The 19,008-nt window shown below is 40.2% G+C and overlaps 1 protein-coding gene across 1 annotated transcript; it reads right to left on the bottom strand.

The window, feature by feature from the left end:
- Positions 1 to 1,104: 1,104 nt before the first annotated feature.
- Positions 1,105 to 2,160, bottom strand: LOC110923554 (protein MIZU-KUSSEI 1). The gene has a single exon (XM_022167628.2). The coding sequence runs from the start codon at positions 2,084 to 2,086 to the stop codon at positions 1,295 to 1,297; it is 792 nt and encodes a 263-aa protein (XP_022023320.1). The 5' UTR covers positions 2,087 to 2,160; the 3' UTR covers positions 1,105 to 1,294.
- Positions 2,161 to 19,008: the final 16,848 nt, after the last annotated feature.

Raw genomic sequence — 19,008 nt, 5'->3', positions numbered from 1 at the left:
TCAGCATCAAAATAATCATATGAATACATCTTAGCTAAACATTTGTTGTGGAAAATCACATATCTCAATCAAATTTGTTGCACTGAATTCATCTTTTTTACTAGGGTGACAACTGATAAGAAAAGTGGTATTCGTTCGGAGTGATGTGATGGAAGATCACCAAAACCAATTTTTCCTAGAATATTATTTGTAGCTTTAGATTCAAGGTTTGATAATTCCCTTTGTAATATCTTTTAATATAACTTAAAATTGCAAAATCAAATCTAAATCAAATAAGATTCTTACTTTCTAACAAATGACCAAATTCAGGTCAAAACTTTTAGATATGGCCATTTCTACTACATGATAATATTTATGACTTTAGGGTTGAGGGTATGGAACCGGCATAGTCACGTCAAGGCTGAGGTGGAAGCTGATGTGGTGCCTCTGGTACCAGAGAGAACATCTCCCAATTCGGTCTGGTAACGATGAAAGAAAACAACAACTTAACATCTCTCCCAAATTATAATGGACACATAGAAGGAGCGGGATGGATAAGGATCAAGGATGCACAAGGCGATACGAGAAACGAGAAACAGTACTGTCGAGGATGCCCGACACCCACACCCTCCCCACATAAATTATTAGCTGTTTAATAATCCCATGTACTGTACATGTAGTAGTTGAGCAAGAAAACTAAAAAGTAGATGGAGACATATTCACATTCACCCGTTAGCCATTTACTTATTTTACATTATTATTCGTTAACAATAAAATATAACGCAAGTTAACTATCTATGTCTAAATAAGTGAAATCTCATTTTAATACTATAGATTTCCTTTTTACCAAGGATATGAAAGACTAAAAGTCAGTGAGTCAAACACAGACAGTAAGAAAAATGAACCTTGATGTTGTAAACTTAAATGACTTCAACTTAAACTGTTAAAACACTTGAATATGAACACTCACCATGCACTGCAGTCAGCTGATCATAACATACCAGTATTCTCACTTTAAAATTGGATCTTGAATAATGACTCACTTTGGACTTCTTCGTTTGTAGTTGAAAATATTACAACTTTCATATTATGGCAAAATTTAATATTACAACAGAAACCACTACATAAACATCCAAAATAATTTTTTTTTTTTTCAAATATGAGGTGTATATATTTAACTTCTAGAATCTAGATACATATATTAGCCAAAAAAAAAAAAAAGCTACATGAAGTACCAAATCTTGATAATATATGATATATCTGAAAGCCCAAGACTTGCAATCTTACATAAACCTGAGTTTTGAATATCCAAATCTCAAACTCTAATAAGATAAATACTTAGTTCTGGTCCTCCATTGCTATCGGGATTCATCATGTAAAATGCTTCAGAATCTTTTGACCCCACAATCCTCTCAAACCTTGCTCTCATATACATCAACTCACCTTCACCACCACCGCCGCCTCCGCCGCTGTCTGGTAACACCCCGGCGCCCATGGTAATCGGCCCAAAAGAATTAAACACTATCCATTCATCCGGCCCACAATCACGCCTCATTGCATAACCACATTTCTTGCCATTACAATATGTCCTCCAAAGTGGCTCATCCAGCAGCTTAAAACCCTTCTTCTCAGTCTTTTTATCGCATTCCAATGCGATCCGAACCTGGCCCGACGCCATTTCCCGGACTAGGAAGCTGGTTGGGGTGGCTAGCTCGACCAGAAAGGCCGGGCCGAGCTTCGGATCCTCTTGGAACGCGACATGGACGTGTCCACGTCTATACCCAAAAAGGGTGCCCATCATGGTTCTAGTCTTTCCCATACCAGAACCTGTTCGGCTCTTACGGAAAGTAAGAGCCGAGCGAAGTTTAGAAACCGACACAAAAATCGGTTTCTTTCTTCTGGGTGCCTTTTGAGGCACCCGGGGGTTACGATGGTCGTCAAGATTGACGTCCTCCTCGGTGACAACACATGCAAGTGATGATGAATGGAAATTGAGGGTTTCTTCTTCATCATCTTCATCTTCAACCTTCTTTTTCCAATGGAAGTATCTTCTTGAGAATGAAAAGGAAGAATCTTGAGGGGTTTTGGCAGCCATGATTGACCTCATCTTGAGAAATAAAAGGTGAACAACAAATGGGTGTGAAAGAAAATGATAAAGGTTGTGAAAAGATTGTGGTTTTTTTCTCCTTCTTTAAGGGGTTTGGTTTGTGACACTCAAAGAAGAAAGTACTGACAAAAGATGGTGAGCAGTCCCCACCAAACTATTCAAACACACTGATTTTACTATTAGGGCTGTTTGATGTTGTACTTTTTTATTTTAAATAAATAAATAAATAAAACTCAGCCGTTCGAAATATAATAGATATAAAATGTAGTGTTTAATATTTATACATCTTGAAATATTTTTTTTTTTCAAAATATAAATAATTCAAATTTTTTTTGTTACATATAATTACAAAATAAATAAATAATCAGAACTAGTCCATTGTATTTTAGCAAGTACGTAGTAACTTTATAAAATAGTAATTAAGTTTCCTTAACTTCTTGACCTCCTAAACTCATTCGGCCCACTAGAGTCCCAAGCCCAAGTATCCCTTTTATTAACCAATCTCTGATCCGCAAGCAGCCGATGACATTCAGCCAATTCACTAACTTCTTGACCAGTACTCGGATAAGACCTCCACTTCCACATCATCGCCCCAGCCATGTTATTATCACCAATCCTATCCGCTACCGCACACCATTTAGTATTATAATAGGGGTAGAAATAGTGTTGTGGATTGAAAGGGTTGAAAGTCTTTTTATTTTGATTTGATGTAATTGTTTTGTTTGTGGGGGTCTCCGTTTTAGAGATGCCCTATTCTTTTGGTGTTTAATGAAGTTTGCTTTTAAAAAAAAAAAGAAGTTTCCTAAATGTCTAAACTAAAGCTACTCAAAGATCTGTTGTTTTGAAGTCATTCAATTTTTATTAAAGATTTCAATAATAAGTAAATTTTTGTAAACATTTAAATTTAAGTGAGGCAATCCCTATTTTAACAAGAGCAAGGATAAATATGAGAAGTAAATTTCTCATTCTATATAATTCATTTATTTAAATATTAAACGCATGATTTATATATTTGTGTCTCTTTTCATCCTTTCCTTTTGATTCATTATATATTGGTTTTTTTATATATTTTTATTTTATTATTATTATTATTATTATTATTATTATTATTATTATTATTATTATTATTATTATTATTTTTGAACGAAAAAATTTAGATCACTGATCACGGACCACTGGAGCATCATTGTGTTACCCACGGAACCACCTGATTATATCCATCTCTATTAGGGATACACCAATTCTGGAGGAAACCAATAAATCTAGGAAAAACTCCCTTATGGGAATCGAACCAAGTACCTAATGGTCTCTAAACTTTATTCCACCCTCAAGATGTCACTAAGCTATCAAAGGGCTTTTAGAGTAGTAGTTGTATTAAGTGGATCAGATGAGTAAAATAACATGTCTCCCCAATAGATCAAGTATTTGAATCCTACGGTGGACAATTAATAGAACTGATAGTAGATTAGATTGTTAGAAAAATCTAATCCTTTTATGGTAAATAAAAATAAGAAATACGTATATTTTGTAAAGATAGAGAGAATCTATGGAGACAAAGTTTTGGTATACATGACATCTTTTATGTTTGATGGTGAGAGATGAAAGAAGTAGTTGGTGACTTGCGTTGGAAAAAGAATTAGGAAAGAAAGCAAAAGCCAACACCAAACAATGCCTACCGACCGAGACCATTTCCCACTTCCGTTTTGTTTTTCTGATTTCATGCTAACAGCCAGAGTATGTTACTCCATTTGTGGCGAAGTTTCTTCTTTTACAACATAATGTTTTGTACAACAATTTATCTTGAATAAAGCACAAATCATCTATACCAATTCGCGCTGAAATTCATATTTCTTACCATCAAAGATTTTTTGTCTTTAATTTTAGAATGAAATACTAATTTGTTTGGTGAATATCAAATTTTCAAGCAATCTTGATGCATACCAATTAAACTAACGTCATCTTCCAAAAGTTTAACACATAAAGATATCTTCTAGAAATTAATAGAATGAATCTACGAATGGTTTACTGGTGAGATTTGATAAAAAAACACGTAAGATATCTTCCAAAAATTAATTGTTATCTTCCGCTTATTTCATCTTTCAAAAACTGAACACATAAGACATGTAATTAGAGATGTAAGGGTATTCGCGATTCAAGAAGGAAACACTAATCATGAATTGCTGAGTGGGAACGTGAGATTCCATTAAAGAAAAAAGAAGGAAAAAAATAAAGAATGAAACGGTGTGAGTGGGAGTATAACCAGCGTCGCTCTTATGTTGATGAGGCACAACCACCGCCCAAACATATCGGATTTTGTTAAATATATTCTCTTTCGTTGTTTTATCTAAACACACTGGTATTAAGATGTTGCTAATTGAAGGGTCATGACTTTATAAACCATTGTGTCTTAAATTACTTTTTACTTTTTGTAGTATAAAAAAAGTTTGAAAGGTAGTGACTTTTTTAAGGGGTGTGTTGCGTTGTGACTTTTTGTAAATATATGAACGGTTGTGACTTTTTGTAAGAGTGTGATATATGTATAAAAGTAGTTAGAAGGGCTGTGACTTTTTAAAGGGGTGTGACTCAAACCATTGTGTCTTTGAAGGGGTGTGATCCAAACCATTATGTCTTAAGTTACTTTTTGTAGGATTATATAATGCGTATGTGAAGGCACAATATGAATTTCATGTATACACAATATTTGTACCTTTAGGATATTCAATCGTGTGAAAATTGTATGTGAAGGCACAATATGAATTTCATGTATACACAATATTTGTACCTTTAGGATATTCAATCGTGTGAAAATTAAAAAAACATGGTCGACTTGGGCCTGTAAATGAACCAAACGTTCATCAACTGTTTGGTGTGAAGTTTGCTTGTTTATGTTTTGTTTATTTAGTAAGCGTACGAACATAAACACATGTTCTACTCATTTATTTATGTTCGTTTATGTTACATTAATTAAATTTTAATAAATTTAAAGCATCCACATTGCTCCTACCAGTGGAGGGGGTTGGGAATCCAGACGAGGGAGCAAGCAGTTAGCCACAATGGAGGTGGTCATGAGGTGGCCGGTCCGAAATCAGGGTGGTCCGGTGCAGTGAAATCGGGATGATGTTGGACCCATTTATTGATTTTTAAATAAATTAAAAAAATGTTTTTTTTTGTTAAAAAGGAAACTACTTGTTTTTTAATTAAAAAAAATCAACCTAATAAAATTATACATAAACCTAATTAAACTATTATACAAACCTAATTAAAAATATTATACAAACCCAAAACTAAAAATTACTTAAACATAAAATATTAAGTCTACTTAAACACATAAACCCCCTAATACATCCTATCTCAATCAAATAGGTTTGACACTGGAGATGACACGCTACAATCACTATCACGACTGTCTGACCTTGTGTCTTGATTACCGTGTCCGAAGTAAGGAGATGGAGGGTACGGTTCATCGTCCAACCTAGATATGTATTCCTCACCCGGGCCGGTCTCGTACCCTTCAGGCCAGCTAGGTACCACTTGTGTTGAAAGGAGGTTTGTGAGAGGAGGGCTTCTATTGAAGTTTGTTTGACCCTTCCCAAGTCGTAGACGATCAAATTGCAGTTAAGCCATGCTGTAGTCATACACCAAATTCAGTTACTCATCTGTAAGAGGATTTAGATCATTATCTTTCGGAGGTGAAGGGTTTGGAGGTCGAGGAGGGTAGACTATTGTAGGTGATAGGTTTTCAAGATGAGGGTTTAAACGGAGTGACTGTCTAGGCCTTACCACCGGTGGAAGGTAGACTACTGCCAGTGGGGAGTAGACTACTACAGGTGGATGATAGACTGCTACGGTGAAGGGTATTCTACTGCAAGTAGAGGGTAGACTACTGCATGTGGAAGGTTTGATGGAGCAGGGTTAGAACATCGATGAGAAGATCTCCTGAGGTTTGATGGTCCGACTTGACTACTTAGATTATAACCAACACCAATATCTTCAATTTAGTTTGGTTTTCGGAGTGAATAAATATGGTATGATGTTGAGTTTTAACATTTGCAGACCGATGGCTGTGGGTTGCATTGGTGGATTGATCCTCGAATTTCATGTCCCAGATGTCACACCCCAACCGATGGCGAAAACATCGGGATGAGACATACAAATTGCTCAAAACAACATAACACTATTGTGACAATATGAATTAAATTCATTTCATAAATATCAAATGGGAATACATTGTTTTCAAGTACAACGTAATTCAAACATAATAAAATACTATGCTAAAATGGGTTTCTAGTTCCATCCTAGCTTGATTTCTTTATTTCTTGAACATCAACCTGCAATATGTATTAAAGTACAATCAACAAAACATGTTGGCGAGTATACAAGTTTTCATACATAGCATAATACGTGTTTAAAATGTTGCTCATATCCAAATGTGAAATACAATATCATATTGACAGTATACTCGAAACGATGTTACTCTACGTGTCCAAACCAAAGTTTAAAGCAATTAACGTGCCTACCCAAAAGAGTATGGGTAGTTTTAACATAGTTTAACCTAACAATACCCGTTAATATAACGGGAGGGGCGTTTCTCAACCTATAGCGCTACCATTGTTAGGGGAGGCTTGCAAAGTTAATGAACACATAGTCATGAGAGTTTACAATAGCATAACATGTATAACATGAATCAAATGTATCACGTGCAATTTGGATAGAGTGTGCATAAAGCTGTTTGAAGTGAATAATGTGATTGTTAGAGAATACATATTGCACCCAAAAGTGTTAAAATGGAAAAATGGGTCATGTATACTCACATTGATTGCGTTGCGATTTCTTGTAAATACGCAAGAGTAGAGATTGGGAAATCCAAGAGAACGAACATGAGCGATTATACTAAATATTTAGAATAACACATAACGATCTCGTTATAATTAAATTTCTAATATTGAAGGTTTGCAAATTAAGTAATTTGATATTATAATTTATTACATTATTAACCTTTTAAAGTTATAAAAGAAATTAAATAAATGGTTAATTATTCATGTTATTACTAATTGTTTAAGGTTTTAATTCTTATTAAAGGAGATGAATTAAAAAAAACGAATAACTATTACTGTTGATTATTGATAAAAGAAATATTTAAAATTAAAAACTGTTAACTACATCGAATAAAAGAAAAGAAGTTTGAAAATAAAAGTCCCAACTAAAGACACAAAACCGGGTCTGGCCGGGTACGAACCCGCGCCGCCATGTTTAACCAAACAGCTGTTTACCCAACATATTTGAAAAAGTCATGATTTTAATTTATTTATACATGAACTGGTTGTCATCATCTTCAATTAGAAAAAGACAACTAGAGTTTTATACATGAACTGTTGGATTATAAACTAACACTTTTAATTGATTGAATCATGTATAAAGTCTGAAAAAGATGTGTGTCAACTAGAGTTTTAAACGAAACGGAAAGGAAAAAGAAGGTTATACCGAACAAAAGAAAGGAACCGTGGTTTCCGATGAGTTCTCCGGCCGCGACTGACTTCTCCGGCGTAGGTTCTCTGACGGCTTCGACACGAGGCAAAACAGTTCCTCGTGATCTCCAGTGGGTTTTCTCCGGTCGTCTTCCTGATCTCCGGCGAAGTTATTGACGTGATAAAAGGGAACAAAGTACTCGGATTATGTAAACGCGAGGTTGATTCCCGATGATCAATTAATTAATAACCAACCCTAACCCTTCCCGTAATATCTCGATTGCCAACGGCACCGAGAACGTACGATTGAGACTCGAAATTGCAATATCAATTAATAAGCTACGAACAATTATGCATACACCATGACAATCACGCAAACACAACTCCACTAAAGCAATGGTTGCCACATCATCAAAATGGCTTCACCATTCAAGGACACATAGCCCACATCATCTCATTTATTAATATATATAGATTAAGGTGACGGAAATTAGAAAAAAAAATATATATTGAAGGCGGCTTGGGAAGGAACATCAGACGCCAATTAGTGGATGAAAGTGATTGGGCTTGGCAAGCCCAGTAAGGAATTCCATTCGATATATAGACGTGTATTATTGGTTGCTGCCATACGATATATCAAACATCAAATCATACGAGGAGGAGGAGGAGACGCAAATCAGACGAAGGGGATCAGAAGGAACGAATTTTGAAGATCTTTTGGCAAGAAATCACATTACGGAATCGTTGGGATCGAGCGGGAAGCTTGGAGAGCAAGGAATAAACGGGTTTTTCTACTCGATTTCTTTAGTTTTCTATTTTTCTTTGTTCGTTGTTAATGCATTCTTGTTCTAAACCTTGTTTATTATTTTCGTTCTTCACTATGGTTCTTGGCTAGATTTCGTTAACTACCTAGGCTAATGACAAGTGTTTGATAAAAGTTTGGATTTTTATTCGTTAATCATATTGGTTTACGGATTTTCTTGAAAAGTAAAGAACTTTGGAATCTTTAATTTGGTGTGTATGTGTCGAATACCCAAATCCCGGTTGAAATTCAATGGATCTTCGCTGACGTCAAGATGCCTCTACCTTCGTTGCTACAAAAGAATAAACCGTTAGCCTCGCCACGGGGGACCCCGGGAGGGGGATCCGTGACCAAGCTCCGGCGTGAGAATAAGTAAACTTGCCAGAAAATGAGAGGAGCTTATTCCGATGAGTGTGATCACCGGAATATTTCCTCCTAGGTGTGAATCTAGTAAATACTCGTGTGTGTTTAATGTATAAGAATGTTGGTCGGAACCAATGAAAGGAGAGTAAATGAGAGTGTATTAAATGTGTTGATACCTTTCGGTTACCGTTTTCTCCTTCTTATATAAGCATATGACCTTATCTTGCATGTGGGATATTTGTTGAGTTGATCTAATGGTTTCTGATAATCTTCGGGGGGCTCAGACACGTGTCTGACCCCCAACGGCGGGATGGTGGCCTCATTTAATACTTCCGGCTGGAGAAGTACGATGCCAGCCAAGATGCCCTTCACATCGGACATTAAATGCCTTTTTCCTTTTCTGAATCCTCGTTTCCCGCTCGTATTCGTATGGGGAAAGTCTTAATGGAGAAGTAAGCTTATCTGTGGGCCTTGTGTGTTGGGCCTTTGTGGCATCAGCCCAAATCGGGTGAATGGAGCAATCCATTGGCCCGTCGTCAAGTCATCTTTAGTCCTTGGGTCTGAGACCCAAGGCTCATGATCCAGGGTTGAGCTATACTTATTTTCAAAAGATAATTCTTTGGTTAGAGAATGTGGGCCCGTACCCTAAGTGATCATTATTTACCCTCAACTAGCATGCCGAATATTAATGGCGGGGTTTAATCCCATCAATACACGTGCCCCCTTTTTTGAATTTTGAAGGGACGGTGATGTGACGGTTATCACCACTATCAATTATCTCTTTAAATACCCCTTTGGCCTTCTTGAATTCTCGTTCTGTTTCCATTACTATCCTCTGTTTCTCATTTTCTTAACATTTCTCCGATCGCCATTTTCTTTATCTGTCATGAATCACTCCGGTCGCTCTGCAATTAGATCGGTCTTGACAGCGAAGGACTTGAAGTCCTTTGTCGAGACATACAACATTCCTGAGCAGTTTTCTCCTTCCTTGCCGAACCCTAATGAATCGGCTGAGTGTACACCGGATAGAATTCCCCTTTATACACTGGAATTTTCCTCTTGTGGAGTCCGGTATCCTCTTTCACCTTTCAAGGTTGCTTTGCTTCGCCACTTTGGGGTTCACTTCTCTCAGTTGCATCCCCTAGGTTTTATGAGAGTGGTACACTTTGAGTTGTCTTGTGCAGTCGTTTCCGGCGAGCCCTCTGTCCCCTTGTTCTGCATGTTCTATAAACTAATCTCCGACGGGGATTGGTTTACTTTTGCCAAGCGACAGAACAGTGTGTCGAAGCCCTGTTACTCTTTTATGCCAACTTCTACTTACCCGAAGGATTGGAAGAGTAGGTTTATTTTTGTCTCTGCTGCCATGATACCGGAGTCTCCACTGCTAAGGGATGCTGAGGCCGTTATTGAGGATGCTGTTCCTACCATGTCTGCTACCGAGACCTTTCAATGGAAGCGAATGTACAGGAACCCAACGAGGGCCTTTACTTTTTCTGAGGGAATTCTTGCCATGGGAGGGCTGAGCCCTTCCTACCCAGTTCATCCCAAGGCCTTTTTTGGCAAAAAAGGTATCTTTTATTCTGGACTTGCTGTCATTTTCCTTTGTGCCTTGGTATTTGTGCAGTCATCTTTGGCGTTCTTTTTATGCAGAGTTAACTTTGTGGAGGCTGCTTCAAGGTAATTCCAAGGATGTCAAGTTTATAGTTGGTGATGAAGTTGATCCTGGCTTGAATCGGAATGTGGAGACGCAGGTCACCGGGTGGTCTATCCAGGCTGGGGGTTCTGTTGCTGTGGGAGGAAATGAGGGAACCTTTTCAGATGGGGAGGAGAGTTCCCCTGATCTCGCCCTTGTTCGGCATTCTGATCAAAGTGATGATGAAGCTCTGGAAGTCCGTTTGGTTCGTAAGAGGAAGGCCGCAAGTCCTAGGCCAACCCCTGCTCCCCGTGATATCCGGCAAAGGCTCCGGAGTACTAGCGGACAGAAGCCCCCTCCTTCGTCGAAGGCTATTTTCGATCTTCCCCCTGTTTGAGTCAAGGGTTCTTTGTCCAAACACCTGAGGTCGTCAAGTCTCGTGAGTGCACCTTTGTTGGTGAGTCTCTTTTTCCTGCCTATTTGTCCTGCCTTTGTTTTGCTTTAAAGATACCTTCTTTTTGTACAGGGGAGTTCTCATGATCCCATAGAGATCCCCACTGGTCCCTCTACTTCCCGTGTTCGGGATAAGACTCCAGAAGTGGGCACGGCTCATTTTTCCTCAGCCTTTGAACTCTCACCTTCTCATGCTACAGGGACCAGTAAACCCACTCATCTTGATGGTCCTGCTCATCGGTCCCCTTTGGCTCCTCTGTTTGCTGATGCTATCCCTCTCACATATGTCTCCAAATGGAAAGTATCTCACTCTTTGGTGATAGGGACTCCTGAGGCTGCTAGGGACTTTCTTAGTCATGTTGTTCCTCCCTCCCATAAGTTCGTGAACTCTGCTTTGAGGGATGATCTTTTTGAGGATCAGTATAGCATGTCTCTTTGTGAGAGCTTTTTCAGTGGTGCTGGCATGCTGCAGCGTGTCGATGTTTTAAGGAGGGCGAATGAAGGACTCAAGGTTGAGCTCAAGACCTCCCAATCTGTTGCTGCCGAACTTAGATGCCAGGTGGTCGAAGCTGAGAGAAAGTTGCAAGAGGAGAAGGTATATTGCCTTTCTCCCCCCCCCTTCCCTCTTTTTTTTATATTTCAAACTGGTTTTTGGATTTTTTGTAATGTTTCCTGCCCAGGGGGCGGGAGCCATGTTGGAGCGGAAGAAACAAGCTTGGGAGAGGGAGATGGCAGTGCTGGTGGAGGAGAAGGAGGAGTTGGTCGCTGAGTTAAAGCATTTGAAGGAAGTTGGCTCTGTTTCCCAAGAGCAGTTGAATACTATGTATGCAGATTATGGGATAACTTTTGATGATAACCAGCGGCTGGCCAGGAGAAACATTGGTTAATTACTGAAGGTTTTGGAGCTTTCCTCTCTGCCGTTTCTCAATCAGAGGAGTTTAAGAGTGGCTTGGAAGAGGTATATAGGGCCTACCGCGATGTTGGCTACCAGGCTGGGCTGAAGGATGGCTATGCTTATTCTGCTCAGGGTCTGGGTAGAAAAGAGACTCCGCTGTACAATTCCAAGGCTAAGAAGAGACTATCCAAGCTGGATGAAGAGTTTGAGAGCAAGACCCCGGCCATTCTCAAGAAGATCCTGGAGCATCCCATGATATCGATAGATGAATTGAAAGCCCTGTTTTCCTCTGCTGGTCCTTCGTCTCCGCCGTCTTTGTCTGGGGATGCCCCTCAGTGATTCCTAAACATTTGCTTCTTTCGATGTGGTTGTAATCTGGATAACTACTTTCCCTAGAATACTTTAAACTTTTTGGTGTTTGGAAGGGGAACCTTTGTGTAGGGGTTCTCCTTAGTATCTAATCATATAACTTATGACTGTATGCTGCTATCCTGTCTCTTGCTTGCTTTTTGTTGTGTTTTTTGTTTTGCAGGAACCTTTGCCGAGGATCAAGTTGGTGCTTTCCTGAGGACCTTTGGGCCGTTTTGCGGGAAGCTGTGCTTTGGTCTATTTGGTTGAATTCGTTGTGTTTGTTGCCTTGTATTTTAGCTGTTTTTGCCAAAGTTATTAAGGCTTTTCCTTGTACATTTGTTCTGCGAATGAATAAAGAACGATTTCTTTTTGTAGATTGTTTACAGAAATGTGTTGTACTTATGGTTTGCCTGATAAACTAGGATTGTCTGTTCGAGGCCAATCGCTGGACAAGTTTATAATGTGAGATTATGTTTTTGGTTTGTTTTGTCCGCTTTCTTTGGGTTAGCTAGACCCTATTTTGCCCCACGGCCGGGCTTTTGGCATATTTGATATACCTTGTACACGTGTGTTTATTTATTAGTTAGGCTTTATAGTGTTTCTGGGCACGTCTGCCTAGATATAATACCTGCTATTTTGTCAAAAGAGGACAGGCTAGTTGTCCATTTTTCATTCATTTGGGGATTAAACTTCCCAGCATAAGTTGTTACAAAAGATCTGTCCTTGGGGGGAAACCCCAGACTAACAGTTGAATATTACAAAAGTGGCTCCTTGGCCGTTTTTTCCGGGGGTTTACCCCTCATATGTGGTACTTCCTAAGTTGCATGAGGTTCCATGTCCTGGGGACCTCCTTGCCTTGGAGTGTTTCCAATTTGCAGCTTCCTTTGCCCTTTGCCCACATGACTCGGTAGGGCCCCTCCCAACTGGGGCCTAGTTTTCCGGTGTTCTCCTATAGGCTGGCTTCGTTTGCTCTTAGGACCAAATCCCCCGGGATGAGGCTGAGCTTTTTCATCTTGGCGTTGTAATAACTTTCCAGCTGCTTCTTGTACCTGGCCTCCCTGATTGCTGCCACCTCTCTCCTTTCCTCCAAAAGGTTCAGGTTCATCCGGAGGTCTTGCTCGTTCTCCTCCTCCTTGAGCTTCATTCGGGCAGTTGGGGATCCTATTTCAGCCGGGATAACAGCCTCCGTCCCGTAAGTTAAGCTGAAAGGAGTCTCCCCGTTGCAATCTTTAGGAGTGGTCCTATATGCCCATAACACAAATGGTAGTTCCTCCATCCATCCTTTTTGTTTCCTCCCAAGTCTCCCTTTCATTCCCTTGATACTGCTTTGATTGGCTCTTTCCACCAATCCATTGCTTTGAGCGTGGGTGACGGAAGTAAATACCTGCTGTATGTGCATCTGTTCACACCAGGGTCTGAAGGGCCTTCCAGCAAATTGGACGTCGTTGTCACTTACCAGCTCCTTTGGGACCCTGTATCTACAGATGATGTTGTCTAGTACAAATCGCCTCATCTGTTCCCCGGTTATTTTTGCTAAGGGTCTTGCTTCTATCCACTTAGTAAAATAATCGATGGCGACTACCACATATTTGACCCCTCCTGGACCCTCCGGGAATGGCCCTATTATGTCGATGGCCCACTTCTGGAAGGGCCAGGATGTTGAGACGGATATCATTGGATGTTTGTGTCGATGAGTCATAGGTGCATGTATCTGGCAGTTGTCACATTTCTTAATTTCCTCGGAAGTTGTCTCGTACATTCGAGGCCAATAGAACCCCGCATTCATTGCCTTTGCTACTACCGTCCTTGGCCCAGAATGCATTCCACAAATCCCTTCATGTATTTCCCTAATCACATACTCAGCTTCTTCCATGTCAACACATTTCAGGGACGGGCCCAGGTATGATCTTCGATACAGCTCCCCATCAATCAACTCATACTGCAGGGCCATGACCCTCACCTTTCTGGCTGCCCAATTCCCCTCAGGTAGAGTTCCGTCTCTGAGGAACTTTACAATTGGTGTCATCCATGTTTCGTGTGCGTTTTCAACTGCAGCCACCTCCTCTGCGCCGATGGAGGGGGAGGTCAGGACTTCCACTTTGACTTCTCTTGCTAGGTGATCAAATGCTACTGAGGCCAGCTTACTAAGGGCGTCAGACTTTCTGTTTCTTCCGCGAGGGATGTATTTTAGCTTGAAAGTCTTGAACACTTCAGCCATTTCTTTTACTTTTGCCACATATTGGGCCATAGTGCTATCTTTGGCCTCGTACTCTCCTTGATATTGTTTGACCACCAGTTGTGAGTCGGTGCTAGCTTCTACGTGCTTTGCTTTCATCTTCCTTGCCAGCCTCATCCCTGCTAAAAGGGCTTCATATTCTGCGGTATTGTTGGTGTTTTCGAAGTCCAGTCTTATGGCGTAGGTTAACTCAACTCCTTCAGGACTTATCAAGGTAATGCCTGCTCCACTCCCTTCTTCACTGGAGGCTCCATCTGTGAATATCTTCCATACAGCCTCATCTTCCTCCTCTTTTTCTTTTCTTTCCAAGGTTTCCCATTTTAGGAGTTCTTTTTCTTCGTCCCCCGGGACTTCTGCTAAGAAATCGACCAGTATTTGTCCTTTCATGGCTGTCCTGGTTTGAATTCCAAGGAATGTTCTCCTAGTTCCGCGGCCCATTTAGCCAATCGTCCGAACAGCTCCGGCCTCCTGAGCACCTTTTGGAGGGGCTGATCTGTCATCAAGGTGATCTTGTGTCCCTGAGAGTACCTCCTGAGTCTTCGGGATGCAAAAACAAGGGCCAACGCTAACTTTTCCGGTGGCATGTAACGTTCCTCAGGGCCTTTAAGTGTTCTACTGATGAAGTATATTTGTATCTGCTTTCCCTCCCGTTCCACCATCATAACCGCACTTATGGTTGTTTTCGAGGCTAATAGATATAGGAGCAGATGTTCCCCAGGTACTGGGGTGGCAAGGGTTGGGAGTTGACAGATGTAGGCCTTCATTTCTTGGAGATTGGGCACTTGTAGAGAAATTCTACAATGGCCTTACTCCCGAGGTTCGAGCCCGATTTGATACTTCCGCAGGAGGCCACTTTATGGGTAAGAAAACAGTGGCCGAATGCAACGACCTTTTTGAGAGTTTTACCCATTCCGACATTGATCACCACGCCATTAGTAGGACTTCCATTCCTATGTCTAGTACTTCCTCGGCCGGTCGAGGAGTACACCAAGTTAGCTTGGATACATCGATGGCGGCAACGATGGAAAACCTTGAGAGAAAGCTTACCAGTAGGATGAACGATTTAGAGAAGAGGGTCGATAGGTGTGAGGTGTGTAGAGGGGGTCACGATACTATAGATTGTCCCACACTCACTGTTGAGCAGGTAGAGTTCATAGTCAATGGAGGTCCAACGGACCCTTTCAACAATTCAAATTTAGGGTCCAATTAGCGTAGTAACAATAGCACCTTCTGCTCTTACGATAATCCCCCTGGTTTCCAATCAGGTTCAAATCAAAATAGGGGGCAGGATTATTATTTTAGTGGGAGTTCAAATCAGCAGTGTCAGTTTGGTAGTTCAGGGACAAGTTCAGGTTCAGGGGGTTCAAATAGGCAATATCCTAGTGGGGGGTCAAACAACCAAGACTTGGGTAGTGGTCTAGATGAGATTATAGCTATGTTATCCCAAATCCTATTTAAGAATCAAGCTACCGAAAGGGCCTTAGAGGCCACTCAAAGAACCCTAGAGGACCATGCCATATTCTTAAAGAACAATCACTCCAACTTTTTGGACCTTTAAAGGCAAGTCAGTGACATAAATCGACAATTGCAAGAAAGGTCTACCGGTCAGTTCTCGGGTAACTCCCAACCCAACACAACCAATCATCACGTTAAAGCTATATCTAATAGGCCGAGTCTAGAGTTAAGAGAGGTTGGTTCACCACCGGTTCGAATAGAGGAAGAGGAGCCGGTGGATGATGAGATAGAGTTAGTCCCCCCCCCCCACTAGAGAGGAGTGTTAGGAATCTGGTTAAGAAAGTTAGACCGAGTTCTGAGATTGGTCATGCTTGTACTCCTTACCCTGAGCATCTAAAGAACCAAAAATACTCCAAGGAATACGGGTATTTCCTAGACATATTCAAACAACTTAAGATCAATCTGCCGTTAATCGACGCCCTCAAGCATATGCCGAAGTATGCTAAGATCTTAAAAGAAATACTTAAAGGGAATGATAAGTTAGAGGAATTTTCGAATGTCTCTTTGAATGTCGAATGCTCTGCCGTGGTCACAAACAGCGTACTGGAAAAACTTATTGATCCGGGTATCTTCACGATCTCGTGTTTGTTCGGTGGTGATGTCCAAAACCACGCATTGGCCGACCTTGGTGCTAGTATTAATTTGATGGCATATTCATTTTATGAAAAACTAGGCCTTGGTGATCTGAAATCCACTCGTATGACCCTATCTTTAACAGACAGAACGATTAAGTATCCCCGGGGAATTGTAGAGAATTTGTTAGTGAAAGTTGATAAGTTTGTCTTCCCGGTGGACTTCATAGTACTAAACATGGAAGCCGATGAAAACGAGTCATTGATTTTATAATGTCCATTCTTGAACACATCTAAAGCTCTTATAGACGTCTTCTTAGGCACTATCACACTTCGAGCGGGTGAGGAGTCGGTAGTTTTTAAGGTTACCAAATCGAGAGGTTCGAATGATAGAGTGGAGGCAGTGGCGTCGGTAGGGAAGAGTGGGAAAGATGAGAGAAGTGAGAAAGAGGTGGTAAAGTGTCCTAGTCTAGAGGAAGCGATAGGACCCGAGTGTGGGGATCCACCTGATAGGAGAGTTGAAGATTTAGAAAAGAAGGTAAAATGTTTAGAATCTAAGCTCGAGACACTGAGCAAGGCTCAGTGTGGGGATAGATTTAGGTTTGACACGTCTAAGTTCAAACCGCTCGATGATGAGTTAAGAGGTTGTGAGAGGTATGAGGGAGTTTGGAGAGATTCGGGTAATCATAGGTTTGATGGTGCTACAACCCGTGAGATTTGGTACGGAGGTGAGCTGCGTCTACATGATCCTCCGTGAGTGTGAGAAAAGTTGATAGCCCACTTGTAGAGTTTGTAGATTTTGAGTCTTTATCGTAGCTTAGGTAGATTCATGTTTATTTGTTTATTGAGTCGTTTATTTTGTACTATGAGTCTAAGTTAGTAGTTTTGAGTCAGTCTTTTTTTTAGAGTCGGTACTGTTTTGGATTTTGCTTGTTTTTGTTTATGCAAGTTTGAATATGTACCACCCGTACTCAATCTCCATTCGGGTGATTTTAGAGCTGTTTAATAAATATCAGGCATTTATCGAGGGTACCAATTAGTGTCAAAGCCGACCGCGACCGAAATGCTATACGATCGAGCTGGATTGGACGAGAGTTTGAAGCTTACGCGTTATTAACCAGCTAAGTCCTTTCTGATTTGCCCATTTTTTTATTTCTTATTTATTTTTAGTCTTTTGAGTCAGTTTCCATCCTACATTGAGGGCAATGTAGAGTTTAAGTGTGGGGATGGGAAACTGTCGTTTAGATCTTAGTTAGTGAGTCTTGAGTCATAAAATTTAAAAGATAAAAAAAATTAGAAATAAAAAATTGAAAAAATCAGAAAATGTCTCTTGTTTTAGATGTTTGCAAAAATAAAAAGCGGAAAATGATAGAAAAGTCGGGTTTTTTTGTTCGGGTTTATATAATAATAATATGAGATAATGTAATTGAGCTTGTGTCTAATTTGGGATGTGCGGGTAGGCTCGATTCGGTTCTAGGTTCCTTTGATCTTAAATATACCTAATTGTCAGTCTACTAGTGGGTTCTCATCTAGAGAAAGTGGGGAAATTGAAACCGCCACTAAGTTAAGATCGTTAGAGTTTCTTGTCATATCTCGTTGAAAAAGAAAAAAAAGAAAAAAAAGAGCTAGAAACTAAATAAAAGTAGCGGAAACCTATGTAATCTTGGTTGAGGATAGTGACTCTACAGCCGGAATACCTTTAGGATGTGTGAAATTGAAATTGCAAAAAAATTACCGACGCCTATTGTAATCTTGGTTGGGGATAGCGACTCTACAGCCGGAATGCCTCTGGGTTAGGTAAAACAACGTCTAAGCTCAAAAGAAAGAAAAAAAAAGAAGAAAAAAATGAGAAAAGATTTGATTTTCAATTCTCTTGATCTTGGTATAAAACAGTTAGGAAATAACCCAGTGGTTGTTCCTTTTGTCCTATAAGCTTGAGGGGGATTAGGTGGACCTGCGATTCTTAGCGTAAGACCCTAGGTATTTTGACCACACTTGAACTTAACTTGCATGATAAGGGCTTGGAACCGGGGTTGGGTTTAAGCGGACACGAATACTTGCAATCGCGGCTAACACAAGTTTCGATTTTAATAAGTAACTAAGCTTTTGTTCCCGAATATTATTACGCCTATGATTCCGTTTTGCATAATTCTTTTTCGGGGACGAAAAAAGGTTAAGTGTGGGGATATTTGATGTAGGGTAAAATACACATATTTGTCCCGTGTAGATTGTATAATTTTTGTATAAGTTTTATTTATTTTTATTTAGTTTTAGTGTTATATGATATTATTTTGTGTTGGGCCAGGTCCTGGTGCAAATGGAGCAAAAACGAGTAATATGGAAATGACCAGCCAGTTGGGCAGAGTAGAATGCTAGAGACCTAAGTAAAATTGACGCTATTTTCTGTGAGTGGGCTGAGCCCGCTATCTCTAATTTATTTTTAAAGGGCTGGCCAATCATTTAAAAGAGAGTTTAGGAGAAAAACGACGAATAAACACCTGCACGCCAAAAGGAAACTAATGAATCCTTGGCGCCCACCGATTTATCTGTTTCACTAATAATCATCCAAACAAACCTGGCACCCCAGGGGTACAGCCGGAGATACCTGTAAGCTAAATTCTACCCCCCGGAGAGACC

The sequence above is a fragment of the Helianthus annuus genome, chromosome 17, assembly GCF_002127325.2.
Source record: "Helianthus annuus cultivar XRQ/B chromosome 17, HanXRQr2.0-SUNRISE, whole genome shotgun sequence".
In the NCBI taxonomy this organism is placed as follows: domain Eukaryota; kingdom Viridiplantae; phylum Streptophyta; class Magnoliopsida; order Asterales; family Asteraceae; genus Helianthus; species Helianthus annuus.
This window is presented reverse-complemented; position numbering and strand designations above follow the sequence as displayed.

Bases quoted from the DNA above. Each gene is read 5' to 3' on its own strand.
- LOC110923554 (XM_022167628.2), bottom strand. From the start codon at position 2,086: ATGAGGTCAATCATGGCTGCCAAAACCCCTCAAGATTCTTCCTTTTCA.